At 41.3% G+C, this 21,429-nt stretch overlaps 1 protein-coding gene across 11 annotated transcripts in view; it reads right to left on the bottom strand.

Moving 5' to 3' along the window:
• Window positions 1–21,429, bottom strand: part of cep112 (centrosomal protein 112) — a 109,787-nt gene that overhangs the window by 80,799 nt on the left and 7,559 nt on the right. For 6 of the 11 annotated variants that reach the window (XR_015109948.1, XM_086184101.1, XM_086184105.1 and 3 more), the window contains exons 5-12: window positions 20,628–20,712; window positions 18,659–18,736; window positions 14,532–14,579; window positions 14,378–14,452; window positions 8,100–8,180; window positions 4,422–4,521; window positions 3,826–3,944; window positions 3,272–3,415 (exon numbers count right to left, since the gene is read on the bottom strand). Coding sequence is in view for 10 of the 11 variants with exons in the window: in XM_086184101.1 (XP_086040227.1) it covers window positions 3,272–3,415; window positions 3,826–3,944; window positions 4,422–4,521; window positions 8,100–8,180; window positions 14,378–14,452; window positions 14,532–14,579; window positions 18,659–18,736; window positions 20,628–20,712 (730 nt within the window). In the remaining variant the exon portion in view is untranslated. The remainder of the gene's footprint in view (window positions 1–3,271; window positions 3,416–3,825; window positions 3,945–4,421; window positions 4,522–8,099; window positions 8,181–14,377; window positions 14,453–14,531; window positions 14,580–18,658; window positions 18,737–20,627; window positions 20,713–21,429) is intronic. The other 5 variants (XM_086184107.1, XM_086184109.1, XM_086184108.1 and 2 more) reach the window with 5 other exon arrangements.

Here is a 21,429-nt window from a genome sequence, read left to right as displayed (position 1 = left end):
ATCTGAAGCAGCTGCAACAGAGTCAAAGTAGCACATTTTATTGTTAACCATATTAAAAAAAGATGATTATAATAATTCTGCTCAAAAGTTAATATGTTATTAAGTTGTAGTATTAAAATTTTAACAATTTATGGAGGTGTAAATATTTGATCCACATGTCTCTGGTTCCTTCTTGTGTTCATGACATTTCTGAATGTTTCAGGACATTTTTAACAAGACTGACACCATACATCAATAAATATAAATATAACATTCTTTGAAGGAGAAAACAAATATAATTTCTGTTCCAAAAAGCGGAGTGAGGTAATAGTATGTGTTGAGGGTGAGATTAAACTGGCAAGCCACCATTATTTCCTTGGCAATACTGAATGTCATGCATTCAATCAGATCCTGATTTAAAAAAAAAAAAAAAAAGACTGTGATCAAAGTCCGGCTCATGCAGACAGATTCTTCCGGTGCTGTTTTGATGAAAAGAAACATCCCTTCTCTGCATACTGTCCCTCAGCAAACACATGTGTGCCTTTGTGTGTGTTTGTGCATATGACAGCATGGAATGCCGTGTGGGCAGACTGATAAAGGCGATGATGGGGTCCTGATTAAAGATGGAGCGTGCTAGTCGATCTCAATGATGACAGAGGCTGGCGATGACAGGAGGTGGGATGATGGGAGAGGTCGGAGCGGCGTGTTTGAAAAGACTACAAGAGCAGGGCCCGGAGAAGCTGATGAGAGAGACTTTTGTCTTTGTGTTAGCAATGTAGGGTGCTAAAAAATGAACAAGGGGCCTATGTTGTGCTGCGACGCGTGCTGACACTTACAGTTCTGGCAGGAGATGAGAAGATGCACCTGTCTAAACTGAGGTTGGACTGGGCACACCTGGACACACTCACTGGGAGCAAATTACATCCCCTAATTAGGTGTTTTAGTTGGGGAATTACTATGTGTGAACTACATTATGAGCTCCTTCAGAAAGGAACTCTTTGAAGACTGAAAAAAAAGACAAGTAATGTATGACAAAAAATATGGAGTGTGATGGATAACCTTTTATGTTTTTTATATTAGAACTAAGGCCAGTAACTGGATGACAGCCTGCATCACTCATCTCCTGAGGCTTGGCCTGCTCTATGTAAGCATGCAAGTTGTGTTTCAAACTGTAGTGTCAGTGAAGGAGAAGCAAATGCAGAAAAAAATCCTGGCAGATAAAAAAGAAAAATGTAGACTGAAGACTGGGGACTTGAGGAGCAGGTGTCGCACAAATGTTCCTGCAAGTTTGTTGATATTCTTTTACAACTGGGGAAGCACAGATAAGCTTCTGTTGTCTATGGCTGAAAACCAAACACACATCAGTTTTTGTACTTTTGCGAGACATAACACCCTAAGTGCAATAACTATTCTGGTGTTAGATTCAAAGATTGTGTCATAGTTGACTTATAGGCGAAACAATATTGATGCTAGTTCATCTCTAACCATGAAGCAATGCTGATCATAACTCTGCTCTTTTATCTTTTGGATATTAAAGACACGTATGGACTGCAGTCAAGAGTTTAGCTTCTGTAAAACCTCAACAGATACTGGCTTGTCTTTATTTTCAAACACCTACTCAAACACCTACCCTGTATATAGATAACATCAAAAAAATAACAACATCTGACATAATCTTTGTGAAATTTTTGACCTATGTTAGAGCAAAATCCAAGCAGGTGGAGAGATGGGCAGATGATGAACATTCTTCAATTCACAGTTTAATCAGACCCGGTATGCTGTATCTGAATGAGTGTGAAAGAGTCTTACTGTAAATGTGAACCAAGCAAATTTTATAGATTAATTCGAGTTTTTCTGATTCCCTCAGAAATTGGCTAAAAATGTGACGTTGTTATCAGAGAAGGCACAAGTTTATGAACAGATGCAGTACTACATCATTTATTAGCCCTGAAATGGGACCCTGCTGCATCCCAGAAATCGCTGACTAAAATCACATGCAGGAAATCAATTCTTCTTCTTCTTCCCTCTAAAACAGCAGCCTACACAGGAAGTTGCAGAGGTTACCGTTTACGACTGATACCTAGTCATTAGTGAGACAGAGCTAGGAAAACATTATCAATGTGGTAATATCTGACATCGGAAAACCACACCAATAAATCATTAACATGTACAGTGTCAATACTGTGCTTTGAAGGGGGGACTTATGAAGTAGATGATGAAACAAAGTTCATGGCTTCACATACTAATACGCTGAAGTTGGATACGGGAGTTCAGGAAAGTTTTATAACTAAAACTTCACACAAGACAAAGGATTAAGCTTCAATACACCAATCACAGACCAAGAGTTCCTGTAAAAACTCACCTGAGATGAAGTTCACTTTGAACATTCTACGTTAGCTGCGCATATGTGTGTGTGTGCGTGTGTGTGTGTGTGTGTGTGTGTGTGTGTGTGTGTGTGTGTTGGTGCTTGTGTGTGTTGGCCCAAACTAACAGCCGGACAGCAGCTAATTTACAATGACAGAGGGCTCTTTTCATCCTCTGGGGCCTTGTCTGTCCTTAATTATTAAAAAAGGGGCCTTACCACCGGCCCCGCACTGTCCAGTGTTTGATGCCTCTTAAATGTGGGCTTGCTGACAGATTAAGGCCAGTAGCAAAATGTGTGTATGCATGATACACTGTACGTGAGGGTGGAATGAATGCTGATTTTGATAACAATGATGGTCATAATGGTATTAAAGACATGTGCACTATCCCACTAAAAGCTAGACCTTTCATATGAAATCAAAGAAATAGAAGCTTGGGGAGATGTATGTTTCCATATGTGTGTATGAGGATCTCCATGCACAACCCTGGTCATGAATAAAAGTAAGTATAATAACAGATATTGTTGACGTATATACACTTCACTTAAAACTTTTTCCTTAAATTTATACACAAAATACACCCATTTCCTCATATTAAATCCTGCTTCTCAAATGAAATCCTGATGTTGTTAGAGAAAATAATCTGCCCACATGAAGTTTGAAAACACAAGAATCTCCATAACGGCAGCAAACAAGCTGCATTTATGCTCATTCACACAAATGGAATAAGTTCAATCGTATCACCTGAGGTCTGGTTGAAGTAAAAACATGTTCAAACTGCCACACTTTGAAGTCATACGGAGTCACCCACATGCAAAGTTGACTTGTAAACACACATTGGCTTTAAGTAATGCGATATGCTGATGAATCCAAAGTTTAAGTCAGCTTGATTATTATCTAAACGCAAACACACCCATTCCTTTACTCACGGTGGATTGTGCCCGAGTATTGTACTCGGCCTCCATCTTAGCTAGTCGATGGTTTGTGTCCTCTAGCAGCTCCTGGATGTTCTCTGTGTGTTTCTTCTGTAATTCAAACTTCTCCTGCTCCATCTCTGTCACAGCAACATGTAGCTGAAAGGGTACAGGGTGCGTTGACATAAAAATTCAGCTTTTCATGTCACGTCATAATAATATCATGGCTACTTGCTTATTTTTATTGGATTTGAGAGGAAACCATCACAAAAGGTTGCTCAAAACAGTGACCCTGAGATGAGTGGAAATAAAATCCCAACAGCTGTTAGTTAGAGCTATCAGGAGTGAAAACATCATTTACCCAGGGGAAATCACATTAATTTTTCAGCACTTAAAAAAAAAAAAAAAGCCCAACACAAACGTAAGCACAGCATGAAAGAATAAAGATTTTTTTCTACAAGTACAGCAGAGCCCAGCTGCTTGCAATGAGGTCCACAAGTCTCATGGTATCAAACAGTTTCCTCTGGCTCAAGGCTGCTTATAGGGGGTTGGGCTGTAGAATATCATACCTTCTTCTCCCACTCGTTTTTCAAGGAGTCTGTGCTCTGATCCGACATCTTTTTCAGCTCAGCAATCTGCTTCTCTTTGCTCTCACAGATGACCTGGGACTCCCGCAGCACACTTTGAACTATGAAAGAGCACGCGTGCGCAGACACACATGCGCGCGTGCACACACACACATGCGCGCGTGCACACACACACACACACACACAAATGCACAAAGAGCAGTCAGACCCTGCCTCAAGGTATGTATACATATGTACACAAAACCACACACACACACATATAGACAGACATATCCTCACTGACGCATTGGTAACTAAATGTCAATAAAGACAGCTCCTATCAAATGGCCTGGAGCACTTTGTCAAGATCATCAAATTACTTTAGAGAGAGACACAGGAACAGTGAGAGAGGAACATGAACTAGGCATGAAGAGAGACACATATTATGTGATTCAATTTTTGATTGAGCAGCACAGCTGGAGCATGTCACTCTACACCAGCCAAGTCTCAGTGGAATTGTATCTTTTTTGGCGTTTTATTGAGTGTTCTGAGACACTTCTATAAACATCATTCCAGTTAACACTCCTGTGACCTCTCACCTTTCCTTTCCAGCTTATGGATCATCTCTTCTGATTCCTTCTGTTTGCCCCGGTATAGATTTTTCATCTCCTCAATCTCGCCATTCTTTCTGTCCAGAATCTAAAGGGATGGGGGGATATTTTGTGTAAATACTGCTGGAATCTGTTTAAGGTATCGAACAAAAGCAATCAACAACAACATGTCATGAATTCATTTGTACTAAAACACAACCGATACTGCAGCTAAATTATCTTCTGACCACATGACAAACACAAAATATAAACAGAACAATTTTATTCAGAAATTTCGTTTGCATTTATTACAAACAAATAGCACATTTTGTGAACATAATTCACTGCATGATGTTCCATATGCATATTCCTTAGGAGGCAATGGTCTAACTGACTAAAATGGCAACTGAATGAACCACCTGTGCTGAGGTGTGATGAGGTAACTGCATCTGCTTGCTGCTGCCATCTGTGAGTAATTAGTGAAATTAGGCCATGGAGAGTTGGAGTGCCAGTATAAAATGATAGTCTAGAGCTCTTTATGTAGCAGAAGAAGGTGTCCTTCTGTGTAACAGCAAAATACATAAATATACACTTGGCAATGTATTAAGTCCACCTAGAACGAACTAATGCAGTATAATATAACACCACTGCAATACATCCTACATAAGTGAGGATGATAATTGTCTTTTTTAATCTGTTTGAACAAGGTGTTGATTTATTTTGACGACCACTGTGTGGAGTTCTACTGTACTGAGAAAGCTTCAGGAAGTCAAAGAGGTCCTGATACCGCCTTTTGTTTGTCCTTACCCTTATTAACTTGTTTGCTGCATTTGACAGAGTTGATCACCAATGTCTCCCCTCCTTTCTTGAATGGGAATCTGGAGTTGCTCATTTCTCTCCTCCTAACCACTCCTAACAGGTGTCTTACATCTGATCTTTGTCCAGAATTTATTGCTGGTGTCCCCCAGGGCTCAGCTCTGGGGCCAGTGCTATCCTCTCTACATAAATTCTTCAATGATGTGACCTCAGACTCACACATTGAGGAACACATCTATTACTGCCATAAAGATATCTGCACTTAGATATCTGTGCATCACCTCTAGCTCCATCTCTCGCTCTCAAAGGCCTCCCCATCTCAACTGACCACTTATATCTGACTGTAACAAACTTCAGGGTCACCCTGGAGATCCAGCTGTCATGCTTTGCCCACATTGCACCGAAAATCTGCTCTGCTAAGTTCTCTCTCAATAAGAGTCACAAAAATCTAGTCACCATGCTTCTGCCATCAGTCTGTTGCAGCATATTTAGAACAGTGTGTTGACCATCTGGTGTTTAACCAACCTGATTCTAACACATCGTTTTCTTTGTTGCTTAAAAGGTTCCCCGTTTGTACAAATCAAGACACTTGTACCTCTAACCCTCTAAGTGGACCTAATAATAGAAAACTGTGTGCTGGTGTTGTGCAAAACAAAAGGTTTTGAATCAGTTAAAAAGGCGGGTTCAAAACCAGTAAAATCTTATATTATGGTAGTGCACTGTTCATCAAAAATAATCCTGCCAGTCAACTCTAACAGTAATTTTAACTTCACAAACATCACATCAAATCAAGTAAACTTGAATCTAGAATAAAGGTTATTTAAAAGCATATCTGATAAGCTATTACCTATAAACAGATGGCAAAATGGACTGTTCAGATGATCTCATAACTGTCAGGCTAAAATGGCAGTGAAACACAGGTTTGTTTTGCTTGTGTTCAGATTTTATCTTAAAAGCATTTTTTTTTTCTATCCAAGTGCATTTAGTTGCTAAGCCTGTATTTCTTTGCGTGAATGAGATGGGGAGATGAAAGGAGGTTGGGTGAATGGAGCAAAGTTCATCGTGTGTAGGGATACCCAATTTTTCCCATTTCACAGGGGTCCACCATGCAAGGCGATGGCAAAGAATTTGGACCAGGGAGAGTATACTAGACGCTGGGAAATGACAGCATTTAGGGTGTCCATTTTAGGCTTTTAGAACTCATCCTAATGCAGGGTGAATCCAGACTGGCTGGCCACAGCTTGAGCCGATACCACACCAGTAAACTGAACTGAGCAGTAGAGGAAATACAAATTCGAAATCTGGAGAGACTTTTCTTTACATCCAGAGAAAAGAAACAAATGCTCCAAGTAATGCAAGTTACATTTAAAACACAATACTGCTAATGGTGTCTGGGATAATATCTGCTTTTTCACCTGGGGGTTAGTAGGTATTTTAGAATTACATTTAGCACTGATTCCTGACAATTACCAGACAACGCTCAAACCTGTTCTCCAATTACCCTCTTCTTATCGAACAGGGGGACAATAACCAGTGGCCCTTCAGCAGCCTATACATTATTCAAAAGAGGACTAATTAAAACTAAACCGTCCATCAGGCTTGTCAGTGTGGGCCCCTGTATCATGTCTCTTTGAAGCCATTAAAGGAAATACAGGGTGAAATTCTGAGGAAATTAAATCGGACAGAACTCACAATCTGTACATAATTAAAGGCAGGGGGAAAGTAAGTTAGCTGTCATCCTGTCTCGTCAAACACAAAGCAATGGGCATCTTGAAGTGGAGAGAAAATTGGAGTGTTTTTTTTCTATTTTATTAAAAGAGTCTGTCGCAGCCAAGGAAAGCCATAGCACAGACCTGACAGATACCAGGTGCTTGATCTGCAGCCTATCTGATGGGCAACGTGTGAAATAAACCGTCTTCAATGCCACTTGCACTAGCTGCCAAAGACCTTTGAAGAGAAGATTATTTGTGGGATATAAAGACGAGAGAGATTACTTTTGCTTTTCATTAGCTACCCAAGTGGAATCAAGAGTTAATGATGGACATCGTAGCACACTTCAACTAGTTGTCAAGAGCACTCAACTTAGAAGGTCTGACAGTTCAGTTGCCCCTCACAAATGTGTATTTCGTAGTAAATCTTGTGTGTTTGTTTATCAGCGTTACAAGGAAACTAGGCGGACCCAGCTGTAAGTTATGTAGGGGATTTCCTTTCTTTACCAGGCCACATCAAACACAATCAATGGTTTAAAGACTGCAATTCTATAATGGTTAAACTTCCCTTGAAGATATGTTCAAATGATGGCCAATCACATGTCGAAGACTTATGTAACTTGGTTGAATAAAAATTGAGGTGACCTGTTAAGTCAAGTTTGAACTACATGACTTTCAGAGTCCTTTGAATGCTGTATTTATACTGCAGATCTTTCTGTCTTGAATTGGGAATCTTTAAGTCATTGCGGTTGATAAACTAAATGACTGAGCAGCAAGTGGGGGTGATGGGATACACCAAACATGATCATTAATCAAGAGGAAACCACATAGTCATAACGTCACTGTCCCCATGAAACAGGCCATCAAAGCTGTTTGTGGGCTGATTCATCTGTGAAAAAATACATTAGGATGTTGTCATTTACAATATCAATAGACAAAATGTCTTGACAGAATTGCTGTACCGTGATACTATCATTATTGTACAGTATCACATCACAAATTATTCTGTAATTCTCGTATACACCCGCCTGCTAGATAGCTTGCAGTCCAGAATCTCTGAATCGTCTCTTAATTTGACTTTTTTTTGTCTTCAGCAAGTGTTTTGTGTGAACGTAGCTTGACATTACAGTGTAATAACAGGGTAATAACAAGACATTCTTACTTTCTCAACAGATGCATCATGTCTCTGCTGCATCTTCAGTTTCTCCTCCTGGTGTTTGGACTCCAAAACTTTGATCTTCATCTCAATGGGGAGGAAAAAAAGAATTAACACTTAGCACTTAGTGTTCAGCTTCCATATGTGAGATGAAGTCCTTAGCAATGATATTCTACTTGAGGGATTTGCATTATTTGTTACAAGGACAGATACATGTTTTTTCACAAACTTTTTTTTTTAGCAGCATAACTTCTTAAAAAAAAGATCATATAAGAGTGACAAGATAACACAGATCATGTGAATCTGGATGAAAGACCTACAGTATGCCCCCTCTTGCACCGAAGCACAACTGATGATGAAATAAAACACATTAACATTTAAAAAAACATTTACTCAGGAACAGCTTCAAAAAACAGTGTGCAGCTGAAGTGTACCAAACCCGTGTGTGCGCCTGTGTTTGTGTGTGTTTGTGTGTGTGTGTGTAGATACTGTACATGTTTGCGATAAAATCTTCAGTCAGAGAATTAGAACAAAGCAAAAGCCTGTGTGGTTTTGTGTCTGCTTCTGCACACACATCACAATTAATCATGAGGAGATGGCTGTTTTCATTTCCAGCCTGTTTTTCTGAGGATCAAAAGTTCAGCATTGTCATGAGCATGTCAGAGCAGATCTCCATGAGCTAGAGGGCTTCCCACTCAATTAGTTGACAAGCAGGTTTTAAGACTTTTAGTCAAGTGAGAAAAATGAAATTCATCATATATTTTTATTAAAAAAAAAATAGTCATTAGTCTTTCGTGATTAATGGAAGACAATTTAACAATATTACCAAGTCCTGAAATAAAGTTCCATTTCAATTCATCTGCAGATTTTTTTTGGGTCAATGACTTGCATGGAGTAATTATTCACACTTTTTTTTTTTTTTAATGCGACTCATACAGTAGGCTATGAACTGAATTGCTCTTCTGGGATAAATAAAGTTGTTTGAATCTTGAATGTAACAGCCAGACAGTCACAGACACTCAAAGGAAAGTTTTTTGATCATCCAAAACTTCTTGGGCGCCAAAGCCTCCTATTTTGTGTTGGACCAGAGAGAGACAGCTTTGCTTGTCTGATTCTTAAACATTAATGAGGGACAAAAGGTTAACTCTTGCCTGAAGGTGAGTCAGAGGAAGAGGGTTTATCATCAGCACAGTTATCTCCCATCTTAAAACACCTTTAAATTGCAGGTTCTTCCAATCTTACGTCCATTTTTAGCCGTAGATTTTACATGACTTCACGTTAATGTTTTGCAACCGTAAATTCCTGTGTAGTTGTTTTCTAAATGACTCTAAAAAGTAAAGCGTTTGCTCCCCCTAGTTACACAAATTACATACAGGATGTTTCTGCTCTCTCTCTCACACTCACACACACACACACACACACACACACACACACACACACACACACACACACGGAAATACAAAGAGAACCTTTAATAGAGGGATGGCTGTCCATTTGCTTTGATGTCACTACTCATGTTTAGTCACTGTCTGTTCTGGTGTGTTAATCATCCCCCGAGCAGGGTGACAATATTCCTCCTTTGACAGTGTGGTTGTGTGTGTCAGTGCTCGAGAACATACCGAGGCTAGCTCCTGTTTGTTCTACTCATCAAAACAATTAAGCAGAAAATTCCCACAACATTACTTGGCACAGTCAAAGCACAATTTCTTAGGATAATCAAAAGGAACTGTGATGAGGCCCAAAAGAAATATGCTGTAATTAACAGTATGTGTATAAATATTGACATAATGCCATGAGGACATCAACAACATGAGATTAAAAAAAATATATATTAGTGCCTTGGGATTGAAACGGCAGAATCTAAAACCCGTAGAGCTTAGATTTTTGTATAAATGTCAACAGTTCACTTTGTATTATTCTGAGCCCCATTAAAAATAAAAAGTTCATACATACGTTTTCCTCTAGATGCCTCCTCTCATTAATGCGCTACTTTTTAAACACTGTACCCTCGACACAAAGTTGCCTTTTTTTCTTGATTTACCACCATTTCTTGTGCAATTGAGAGGACCACAAGAGACCTGTCAGAGCATAAAAGGAAAAGCAAATGACAGGGAAAGAAGAAGTAAGAGAGAAAAAGAGAGAGAGGGAGAAAGAGAGATGGCAGTGATTGAAAAGCAGAAGTGAGACCTGATTCTGCAGGCACCCAAAAAAAAAAAGGGGGGGGGGGCACATGTGGGGGTGTCACTTTCTCAGCCTTTCTTCAAATGCTCTTTGGAGAAAGTTTGTCAAACTAGATCAGGGGCGTTAAAAACTTGTTTATAAAGGCGTCAGTGAAGGAAGGAGGAGGAATGTCGTACACCTAAGGCTTCTGAGGCGCCTTCAATCAGCCCGACTGGGTGGTACAGCTTTTTTCCCTCCTCTCTTCTTCAGAGTCATAGCTGGCGCTGTAAGATGCCATGTTTTTTGACACTTCGCTCTTGAAAGGATAAGAGGGTGGGAGTAAAGGAGGGGTGTGGGGGTGTGGGGGGGAGTGCATAAGAGAGGGAATGTGAGGAAAAGACGGAAACAGTTGCTTTTTCTGCTCTCAAAACGAGCGCGGTGAGGTCAAGGCCTTTTTCCTCAGGGGATGTGTTCACAAAATGTATGGTAACTGTTCGGGCTCCACAAAGCAAGGTTGCTTTTCTACTTCGTCTTGCCTGAGATGTACAACGTCTTGGTGTGTCTTTCATCCTTGGTAAACACAGATGCTCTAGGATAGTCTGCATGCAGCGTTTCTGCTATCTACTGAGAAACAGCCAGGTGCCATTTCCACAGTCTGACAACAAGTTAAATTACTGTTGTCTGTCCAGATAGTGAGGTTGGATGGAAGCTTTGAATCTCTGACAGGAACAAAAAGAACATAGTTTTAGAAAAGTAGGCAGTGTAAACAAATTATTTATTGATATTTCCAATATCAAATCATTACACTGGTATGAAGTGATTAGAAAAAAATAACTGAATCATATAATCTGGAATTAGGGACACAGGAAAGAAATATTTGAAATTCTGTAGTAACTCATGAATCACTGTTGGCCCCTTGTGTTTCCCAGCCTAAAGCTGAAAGTAAAGAACTGCTCCACTTTAAGCTACTAAAGCTAACAATCAGATAAGACAGGCAGCTATGGCCCTCCAAATCACAGGCTGAGAGCTGAAGCTCCATTCCAAAGGATCTGTAGATTAGAGAGACTGCATTATTATGGCATCGGAAAGTAATAGGGTCTGATCCCTAGTCAGGGGCTTGTGACCATTAGAGTGTGCCTGCTTTACTCTAAAACACTCATCTAGCATACTGTGCTTGCTGCCAACAATCCCTGAGGTCAGGTACCAAGGGGGTAGTTCGAAGCACACTCACACAGATCTCAAAGAGAGATGTGGTGCTTTAATCAGTCTACTAGCACTTGGACCCTATAGCTAAAATGGACTCATCAGTCGCCATTTATTTGAATGAGAGGCCCAGTCCTCATAATCCTGAGCACTAGACTGGAGTGCTGCAGGATTAGCTGCACGTTGCTGGACTAGCCCTTACGAGGCGTTTTCCAAAACTCACCCATGAGTTATTACTCTACATAAGCTAATACAAATGAGTGACCGCTCCAAGGGAAGTGTCTCCGCTGTCACTCTTTATTCATAGAAAAAGAAACGCCAGCAATCCTGTCAATGCGTTTGGTGGCACAACATGAGCTTGACAAAAATACTTAAGGTGCCTTAGCTTAATGAAAAGGCATATGTAACCCACTAATGCCAAGGAAAATTTCAACCAGGCATTTTTGGATTAATACCACTACTGGGATTAAAAAAATACTTAAAGATCAAAGGGTTCTCATGATAGAGTACCACAGGGATGATATATTTTTGTTGGCCGATGCCAAGGTCAGCATTGCTATGGGTTCCCTTGACCAAAAGCCAATAGAACTTTTACATTGCATTTTCAGTCACTGCTGAAAAGGAAGCTCTGTGTCAAACAAAGTTTATGAGAGTGTTGTGTCTATTTGCAAGATAATTTTCACAAATGAAATCCAATCTTGGGTGGCACGGTGGTGCAGTGGTCAGCACTGTCGCCACACAACAAGAAGGTTCTGGGTTCGAGCCCCGGCTCCAGCACAGGATCTTTCTGTGTGGAGTCTGCATGTTCTCCTGTTCCTGTGTGGGTTCTCTCTGGTACTCCAGCTTCCTCCCACAGTCCAAAGACATCAAGAGGGGACGAGGCTGATTGATACTCTACATTGACCGTAGGTGTGACTGTGAGTGTGAATGGTTGTCTGTCTCTATGTGTTGGCCCTGTGATGGACTGGTGACCTGTCCAGGGTGAACCCCGCCTCTCACCCGAAAGCTGCTGGAATAGGCTCCAGCCCCCTGCGAGCCTAAACAGGATAAGGGGTAGAAAATGGATGGATGGAAATCCAATCTTCAGAAGAAAAAAGCTAACATTACGCTTCGAACGAACGCATGACACACAAAAGGGCAGGAAAAGGTGTGTTGTACACAACGCCTCCTGCTAGACTGTATAAAAAAAAGAAGCATCTGTCTGAATATGCTTCTATAGGCCTTGGAGGAGTTGAAGGTAAGGCCACAACACACCCCGCATTCTACAATAGTCTTTGTTTTGATACATGCGCAGTTTTTGTTGTTTGTTTGTTTTTTTTTACACATTTTCCCTTATTCTTTATTTACATTCTATTTAAAAAGTGACATCTGAATAAGGCTGGGAAAAACAAACAAAAAGAAAAACACAGATTCAACATAACCAACTCCCATGATAGTATTTGTGGCAGAACTACTGGAATAACTAATTCACATTGTGGACGTGTACCTTGTAAACTGGTAACTTAGAGTATACCCGCGTTGAATTGACATTGGACTCAGGAATGAAATATCCCATATATTCCATGTCTATATTCCACCATAAATACATAAAGAAAGTCACTCAATAGAAGATTGTGCTCATATTTGTACTGCTGTTCCTCGACTCAGTCAGCATCTGCCCACAGGTAGACTCTGACCGACTGGCTGTGTGTCCATGCATGTCAATCCTCTGCCAGTGGCCACAAAAAGCAAGAACATTCTTGTCCATCATGTCTCTGTTAGTCTATCCCTGTCTCTTTCCTTCTGCCCCCTCCCCATTCTCTGCCCTCTCCCAGTGCAGCCGATTGACTGGACCTCTTTTCCCCAGCAGACATGAAAAGCCATGGTTATTACAGCCAAGTCATGCTCACTTTTATATTTAACAGTGCGAGTAAAGGCACATGGTGGAGGGAATGAGCAGTGGTTCGGGAGTGGTGGTTCAGGAGAGGTGGGGAGGGCCGGAGGGGACTTCAAAGCATGCTTTCAGAATGGGATTTTCAGCTTAAATCCACATAAGGAAAAAACTGTCATCACTGGGAGCCAGCATTATTTTTGTCTTCCAAGAGGAATGCTCGCCTCGGCCATTTCAACAATACAAACAATGTATGAGGATACATGTACATGGCTGCGTGAGCATCTAATCCCATAAAGCAGTCAAGGGAGCTTTGACCTCTGTTTGTTCTTCAACACTTGCTGCTCTACAAATGCTGAATGCTGAGCAGCAACACGCATTTTTGCTCACTGGGGTGAATATTAAGGACAGTCTCTTCAATGTCATATACAATATTTCATATGCACATGCAGGAGAATTCTGTTCTCTCACAATGAGAATCACTCAGGTCCTCCTGGGTTACAACTCTAAATACTATCAAATGATTGTGTAACTCAGACCAAAACTGGACTTCTGGCACACATGTAAAAATGTTTGTCTGACTGAAACTGCACAAACACACAGTTGAGAATCCATGTATACGCTTTAATCAGCCCTGAAATCGGTCTGGAGTTTTACTCATGTTTGAGGGGGGGAGGTCATTTTGGAAGGTGAAACTATAGTAAATACAGCACATTTAAGGACAAATGGGACAACAAACTTGATTCTGTCTCAACTTAGGAAGTTGTCTATTCAGATAGTATAGTTTACTGTAAGTACAATAACAGTATAATTTAGGCCTGCTTATTTTAAAGGACATTGCTTTCTAATTCTTTTGGTATGTGGTGCAAAAGATGAACTTGAAGGAGGTCTGACTGCAACCAGCTGTCATGGGACATACCATTTCCTACTTCTGGTAAAAAATGGGCTCTTCTCTGACTCTTCTTGTATATTGGGACAACAGTAGTCCAATTAAATGGTATAATCAAGCCAAAACTATGGCTCGACTTTAACCCAACTGACTGAGGAATACCTCTGTGTTCTTCACAAGTTGTGGGTCTTGCTCATCAGCCAAGGCGCTGTTCCCTCCAAAGCTGGACTTGAAAATCTACAGACATATAAGGTTGTGCAATTAGGCGATTAAAATACCATTAAATCAAGAAAAAGGGCCAAACACGACAACTCACCGGAGACAAAAGCAGTGTCTTCTCTCGCAAATACCTGGGTTTTTCAATCTAAAAGAGTAAAAAAGAAAAACTGAAGTCCTCTCCTCTTCCTCTCCAAACAAAACCTCACCAGAATCTAACCTCCGCCCTCAGGTTTTCATAAACAATGCGGGGAGCACATCAAAAGCTGTGGGCATGAGTCTCTTCCCTCAACTCTTGTCTATTTAGATATACAGCATGTGTCAGGCTACTTCAAGGCATTGTGCATGTGGCCCGTTCTGTTTCCGCTCTCAGCCTGTCAACACTCAGGACCACTAATCTGTAAGCTATCCCCGGTCCGTTGACTGTCAGATGGAGACTAATGTGCATGCACCCTTGCCAATAACTGACACGACATGTTCTTTGATTATAAAATGAAACACAAGAGATGGAAAAGAGCGAGCCACTAAACCACCTGAAAGTAAAAGGGTCACAGTCGAAGTGACTCCGCAGCATTGCATCAACACAGCTCACTAACTGTGACATAAACAGCAAAAAAAAAAAAAAAAATCAGCGCGTTGACAACATGCTATTTTCCTTCCACTATCTGACGTTTGTTTATGACCCCGTTACTTTCTTATGAACTCACACTATAAAGAAGTTCTCTCTCATGCGCTGAGGCTGTCTGTAGGGGCTGCCAACTAGCAGCAAGATCACGGCCTTTCAAAGTCGTGGAGCTGACTTTGGAGATGACAGACAGCAATGACGACAAGTAAACAGTTCTGTTGCTAATCTCTTCGACATGAGGATGAAGCAGGAGAACAAGGAGGAAGAGTCAGAGGAGGAGGAGGAAGTAGAGAAGGAGGTTTAGTGTTTTTTTTTTTTTTTAAAGGATTTAATGTTGTGAGGTGGCACAACCCACATGAAGCTAATCCAAAATGAATAGGAGATAAATGCACAGGAACTGAAAGAACCCAAGAGCTTGGGACTAAAATAGTTACAGCTACTGTACAAGCATAAAGTCACACAATCTGTTGCTTCAGGGTGAGTCTGACAGGTGAAATAGATGAAAGAAGCACTGCCTGAATCCTTAATCTCAGTGATGCAGGTAAAAACAGGTCAGACATTTTGTTATCTGACATACTGTAAGCCTTCAACAAAAGGAGACATCCAGCTTGACTATAATCAGATTCTCTGTAAATTCTCTCTTTCTCTCTCACTCTCTCACACACACACACACCTCAATATATTCATTGCAGAGCAACATCAGTGGTGTAAGCCATGATGTGTGATGAATTGATGTTTAAATTTGGCATAGGCAAAAACGAATGTATATTTACCAAGTGATGAATCAATCAATATCCTTTTAAAATAGCACCCAGCCTGAAAACAAGAATGGAATTTCTTTTTATACCCACAGACAGCCAGTCATCAGAGTTGATTGAGCATGGCCCACAGGCCCGAGGAAGACATGTAGACTAAATGCTGTGGTGTAATGCTGGCACGGTGTGAGACTAAACTTGGACTTGGTGCATACGTATGCCTGTGTGCTCATGTACTGGATGCCCACTCCTCCCCTGCATGCCCACACACATGCTACTGTGTGTTTCTCCAACCTCACAGTTGGCAGCGCGTCCCATGTCATTGGAATCTGACGTGGATGGATGAACTGGATCGTCTGCCACAAACGCAGAAGAAGAACAACACTCCACATCACAAGGCCTGGCTCTCTAGCCAAACAAACACATGGTGATTGATGGCTTCCTAGTTTTGGACTAGCGTTGAGCAAGCCGTCAGCACACCCATCTAACCACAGACAATGGTGGGCCAAGTGGCAGGGACTACCACTTAGTACAAGGTTTTTGTACAATTTTCTTTAGTCAGCATGTTCTTTTTTTCTCCTCTCTTTACTGGCGGGTTGGTGTATGTTGCACCTCACACAGCTGGAACACTCAAATCCCACGAAACAGTGCCAAGTTCGTCCCTGTTCCAACAAGCATGACACAGACTAAGTGAAACAGATGGTTGGACCAGCTGACTCTTAAAAGAACTCCTACCTGAGACGGAAGCAATCTGCACTCTACTCTCCAGTATGGCCACCGTGCCAATTAGAGATAAGATGGACAAACCAGTATGAACTGCTTCAGAACATCTGAGGCAAAGCTGAAGACATTCTAGAGGGTGTGAGCTGGCTTCGCTGTTGCTGAAATTTCATCGGAGCTGGGCACTTTGAAGCAGTGCATCTCTAAAACTTCTGTAAACATGAAGGGGTTTATGTGTGAAGTCACATCTGCTGATTTGAAAGATGCCGGTTTGGAAGAGCGATGCCAAGCAATGCCCCTTATCAGTGTCTCAACACAGAGGAGTGCAGAGTGGAGTAGTGCTCATCTTAATGTCTGACATACCTCAGAATACCCTTGTACTGAAAGAGAGAGCGAGAGTAAGAGAGAGATAAATGAACAGAGAGAGGAGGAAAGAGTGAGTGAATGCCAAAGATAGAACGATAGAACAGAGACAGAGAGAAATAGAAGGAGAGAGATGCTTCTGAAGAATCCTTCGATGTGTGTGATGTGGGAGAAACGACAGAGGCGACTAGCAAACAGAAAGAGAAGATAGGTGAGAAGATAGTGAACACATGAAGGAATAAGACATGAGGGCAGAGTGCTTATCAAGCCCTGACCCGATGCACTGCAGATAGGGAGGATAAAAGAGGTGAACATGTCTTCAAATGTTCAGTTTATACAAACCCATTCCCCATTCCACCCTCACCTCCTACAATAGCAGTAGGGCAGCTTCAAGAAAAAGTGGTCGGTGTTTGCCTACTTGCTGTTCAGCTGTGTGTAAGAGGTATCATTCAACAGATTATTTCATAAAAGGTGATTAAAAAGGCCCTAGATGGTTCCAATTATAAATATACTATGATAACTCCTGTAAAAATAGCAGTCAGTGGGCATCATGAGTGTTTGCCACCTTTATTTTGAAGGGAAACCCTGTTACACATGAAAAGTATGACTTACTCAGTCCAGATTCCAGAGACAGTTGTTAAGGAAAATACATTTAGGTATTACTACAGCTAATTAAGTGCAACCAATGCAGTGTATGCAGAAATTCATGCCATTGTTAATTTGCAGTCCACGTTCTTGATAATGCGTCTTGGGAGATTAAATGCAACAGTAGCAAGTAGATATCCACAAGCATGCATGGAATGGATAAAAACAAACAAGCAGCCACATGATGTGTTAAAAACTAATTGAGAAGCAGATTGATGATAATGACAAAGAATAAGAATTAAGAATGTATCTACACTGACGGGAGGCACAGTGGTGCAGTGGTTTACACTGTTGCCACACAGCAAGATGGTTTCAGGTCCGAGCCCCAGCTTGGGCACAGGATCTTTCTGTTCTCCCTGTTCCTGTGTGGGTTCTCTCTGGTACTCCAGCTTCCTCCCACAGTCCAAAGACATCAAGAGGGGACGAGGCTGATTGATACTCTAAATTGACCGTAGGTGTGACTGTGAGTGTGAATGGTTGTCTGTCTCTATGTGTTTGCCCTGTGATGGACTAGTGACCTGTCCAGGGTGAACCCCACCTCTCGCCCAAAGGCTGCTGAGACAGGCTCCAGCCCCCCTGTGACCCTTAACAGGATAAGCACTAGAAAATGGATGGATGGATGGATTGATCTACACTGACCACCAAATATTGATTTTTTAAATTTTCTTAACATTCTAAAAATACGTGGGACGCTATTTCATTCATTGCAGGGGTGTGTTCAGTGCATTGATTTGTGGAATCTCACTGTCTCTCTCACACAAACACAGTAACAGATAAAGCTGTGTGGAATTAGGCTGCTAGTATCACACCTGAACATGAAAATGAGAATCCACGAGCAGAAAATCACCCGTGTGATGAATCATTTCTGCACTAATAGGTTGGGCTATGACTAGCAAGACTGCTCCCACCTCCACCCACCCACCCACGAGCAACAAACCAGCTGATGAAATCTTGGCTGACTAATGTAATGGTTGCCTATTAAAGTCAAATATCACCTCAAGCAAAATATTTTGCCATCCCATCAACCTACGACTGATAAAACATGGCTAGCTCCATTAAGGTGGAGCATGGTGACAGTCACATATAACCTGGAAGCTCCAGGCATGCCCCTGGACTCACCCCGAGGTTCCAGCTGTTGAGACGAGCCTCCAGGTCACTGTCATCAGGAGACAAGTCTGTATTCAGCTCCCTATCCACCTGAAGAGGGAAAAAAGGGAATTAAGGGAGGGGTGATAAAAAAAGTAGAAAGGCCAATATAAATGATTCCTGACAGCACTTTGATTGGCAGTTTGGCCTGAGGAAGAGAACAACAGACAGTGATGGAGGTGATTATTTTGACATCATATAATTCCTCTCTTGGCAACAACAAAGGAGTTCTTTAAAAGCTTACAGATACTCCCATATGTGCTCCCCTCCAATACTAACAGCATTGTACTCCCCGGTTATCTTCATCTCTCCACCCTTCGCTCGCTCATTCTCCTCCCTCTCACATACAGCATTCCAGATGTTTGGCAGTTCCACATCATTTCTGTCACGCAGCGAATTCCACAACAGGGGTATAAGCAGCTAGGCCGCCTGTCATTCCACAGAGATTTTTTTTGTCACTACGGGTGTCCGGATTTGTTTTATACAGCATAATTCAAACTTTCAGGCATTCAGTTGATACATGATCAGTTTACTCAAGAGGAGATTGGGCAGAAAGGCTTCAATGGAGGAAATATCTAATAAAGTTGAGTGTGATAAGGAAAGGAGAGATGTTGTTGAATTTGATTAGAATCTAGTGTGGACCTTGGGTGTACCTCAGTACTGACAGAGAAATTGCTGAATGGAATATCTCAGGATTAAATGCCCTTTCTGATTAAAAAGGCATCAAGGTGCCGGAGCCTCACCCTCAAACAAACAGTGTAGAAGTTTCATTTCAATATCTAGGAATGCAGAGTATGTGGGTCACTAGCTCTTCAAAGCAGCATGTCAGGCTCTGTGTTGCACCAGGAATTCAACTCATTCTGGTAAACATTGATAATGGATGGCCTAAAATGGCTACAAATTTACTTGTAGTTGTGCCAAATAATTGAGAGTGGATATGTACCATAAACCTACAGATTAAAGATTCAATCTGTGCAATCTCGGGCTTCATATTTCACGCTGACACAATCGCTTGGACACCAGAAAGTTGGGCCTGTTTAAAACAGAAGGAAATGATCATTTCTTTAGCATGAGCTGAGGGTGAAACTCTTCCATGGCTGGTCTGAACCATTGCTACAGTATTTGAATGCATCAGGACTCATGTATTGTCCCAATTCTTCAGCCCTCGTGGCTACGGAAAATTGAAAGTCAGAAATATCGCACTGCTGCTACACCTCACCGTTTGTAAAAAAAAATGGAAGAAGACTAAATGAGACGGCAGAATGTCGTTTGGTTCAGTGTCGACGAGCTAAATTTCATAATGGCCTGATCATCTTAACAGCAGCTTTGCGATGTGCAAAAGTGGTTCACATAATGACGAGGTGATGAGCTCCGGAATCAGAGATGAGTCGATCTGCAGATCTGACTCACTTTATCCTCATAAGGAACAAAGGAGTGGAAGAAGAGGAAGACACTGGCGCTAGCTTGTTCTGGCTAAAGCTAGCCCCTTACAAGTTATACGTTTATTGAACAAGACATTAAACGAAGAAAGCGTGAGCATTGGAACTGAGGTCAACAAATCTTGTAAGAAAACACTCCATGCACTCTTGAAAGTCAGACCTTTCAAATTTCCCCTTGAGAATTGTACCCAAATATTTGAATGTGATACGTATTGTGGTCACAACCATTAGCTCTATTTTTGTTAAACCAGCAACAGAAAGAAGTTCAGGAATTTTCTCCAGCTCCATGTGAAATGGAGTTCAGGGATTTCCAAACGTCCCTTTGCCCACATTAAAAGGACAAAGCAAGTCATTGTGGCCACTATTTTTGTTGGCATCACGTTTGTTGCTATTAATTCAACATGTCATCACAACTACTTTGTAGCAACTATAAATCTGAAAACACGACATGTCAAATCTCCAGATGCCAAGGAATTATAATAATAGATTAGTGATGAACTAACCATTCTGGAGCCACGCTTGGGCGATTGCTTGATTGGACTGGAGGCTGTGGGTCCTGCTAGGGCCCTCTGTTCGAACAGCTGTATCCTAGAAGGGAAGTGGCAAAAAGGTAGTTATGAGATGTTAACCTGCGGTGGGCATCCTCAAACAGAGCTCCACCAATATGAGCCTGTCTGAGACACACTGGTATCAGCTAGAGCCAATGACCAATTAATTGGACGATATTAGCGGATGTGAACAGATTTTCAGTGCTGCCAGAGGCTTAATTTAGAAATCTTGTCATTGAATCATTTGTCCAGTAGAGCGTGTTGTTCTACATATCAGTGTTTTCTCAAAGTCCAGACTCCAAACAAGATCTGGACCAAATTGTGACTGTCTCCAGATGCTGAGTTAAGTATGCTCGTCTCATTACTTCTGCTTTCTACGAGACATCCCTGCAATGTTGCAGCAAGTCAAATTTGGCCACTTTTCTTGCACCAATGCTGTTCTGCATTGGGTTGGTCCAATCAAATTTAGGACCCCATTAGGATTATGCTCTTTCTATGGTATTTTGATTATTTACCTTTATGAATCAATGCCAAAGTGGGCTGGGTCTTCACAAAGATGGAAAGTACATAAGGCATGGAGGCATGCTAATTTTCCCAGCAGCTGGTAGCCGTACATCAATCTAAAATGGCGTGTTCAGAGATGTCCAGTATAAGAATTAAAAAATAAAAAATAAAAAATCAGCAAATCAAAGAAGAATTGCCTGAAAAATATCAATTTTCATCCTCCCACACACCGCAACGAGGATTGTGTTGCCTT

Source organism: Aulostomus chinensis, chromosome 18 (assembly GCF_037954235.1).
Source record: "Aulostomus chinensis isolate RoL2024-O1b breed Wild chromosome 18, RoL_Achi_v1.0, whole genome shotgun sequence".
NCBI lineage: Eukaryota > Metazoa > Chordata > Actinopteri > Syngnathiformes > Aulostomidae > Aulostomus > Aulostomus chinensis.
This window is presented reverse-complemented; position numbering and strand designations above follow the sequence as displayed.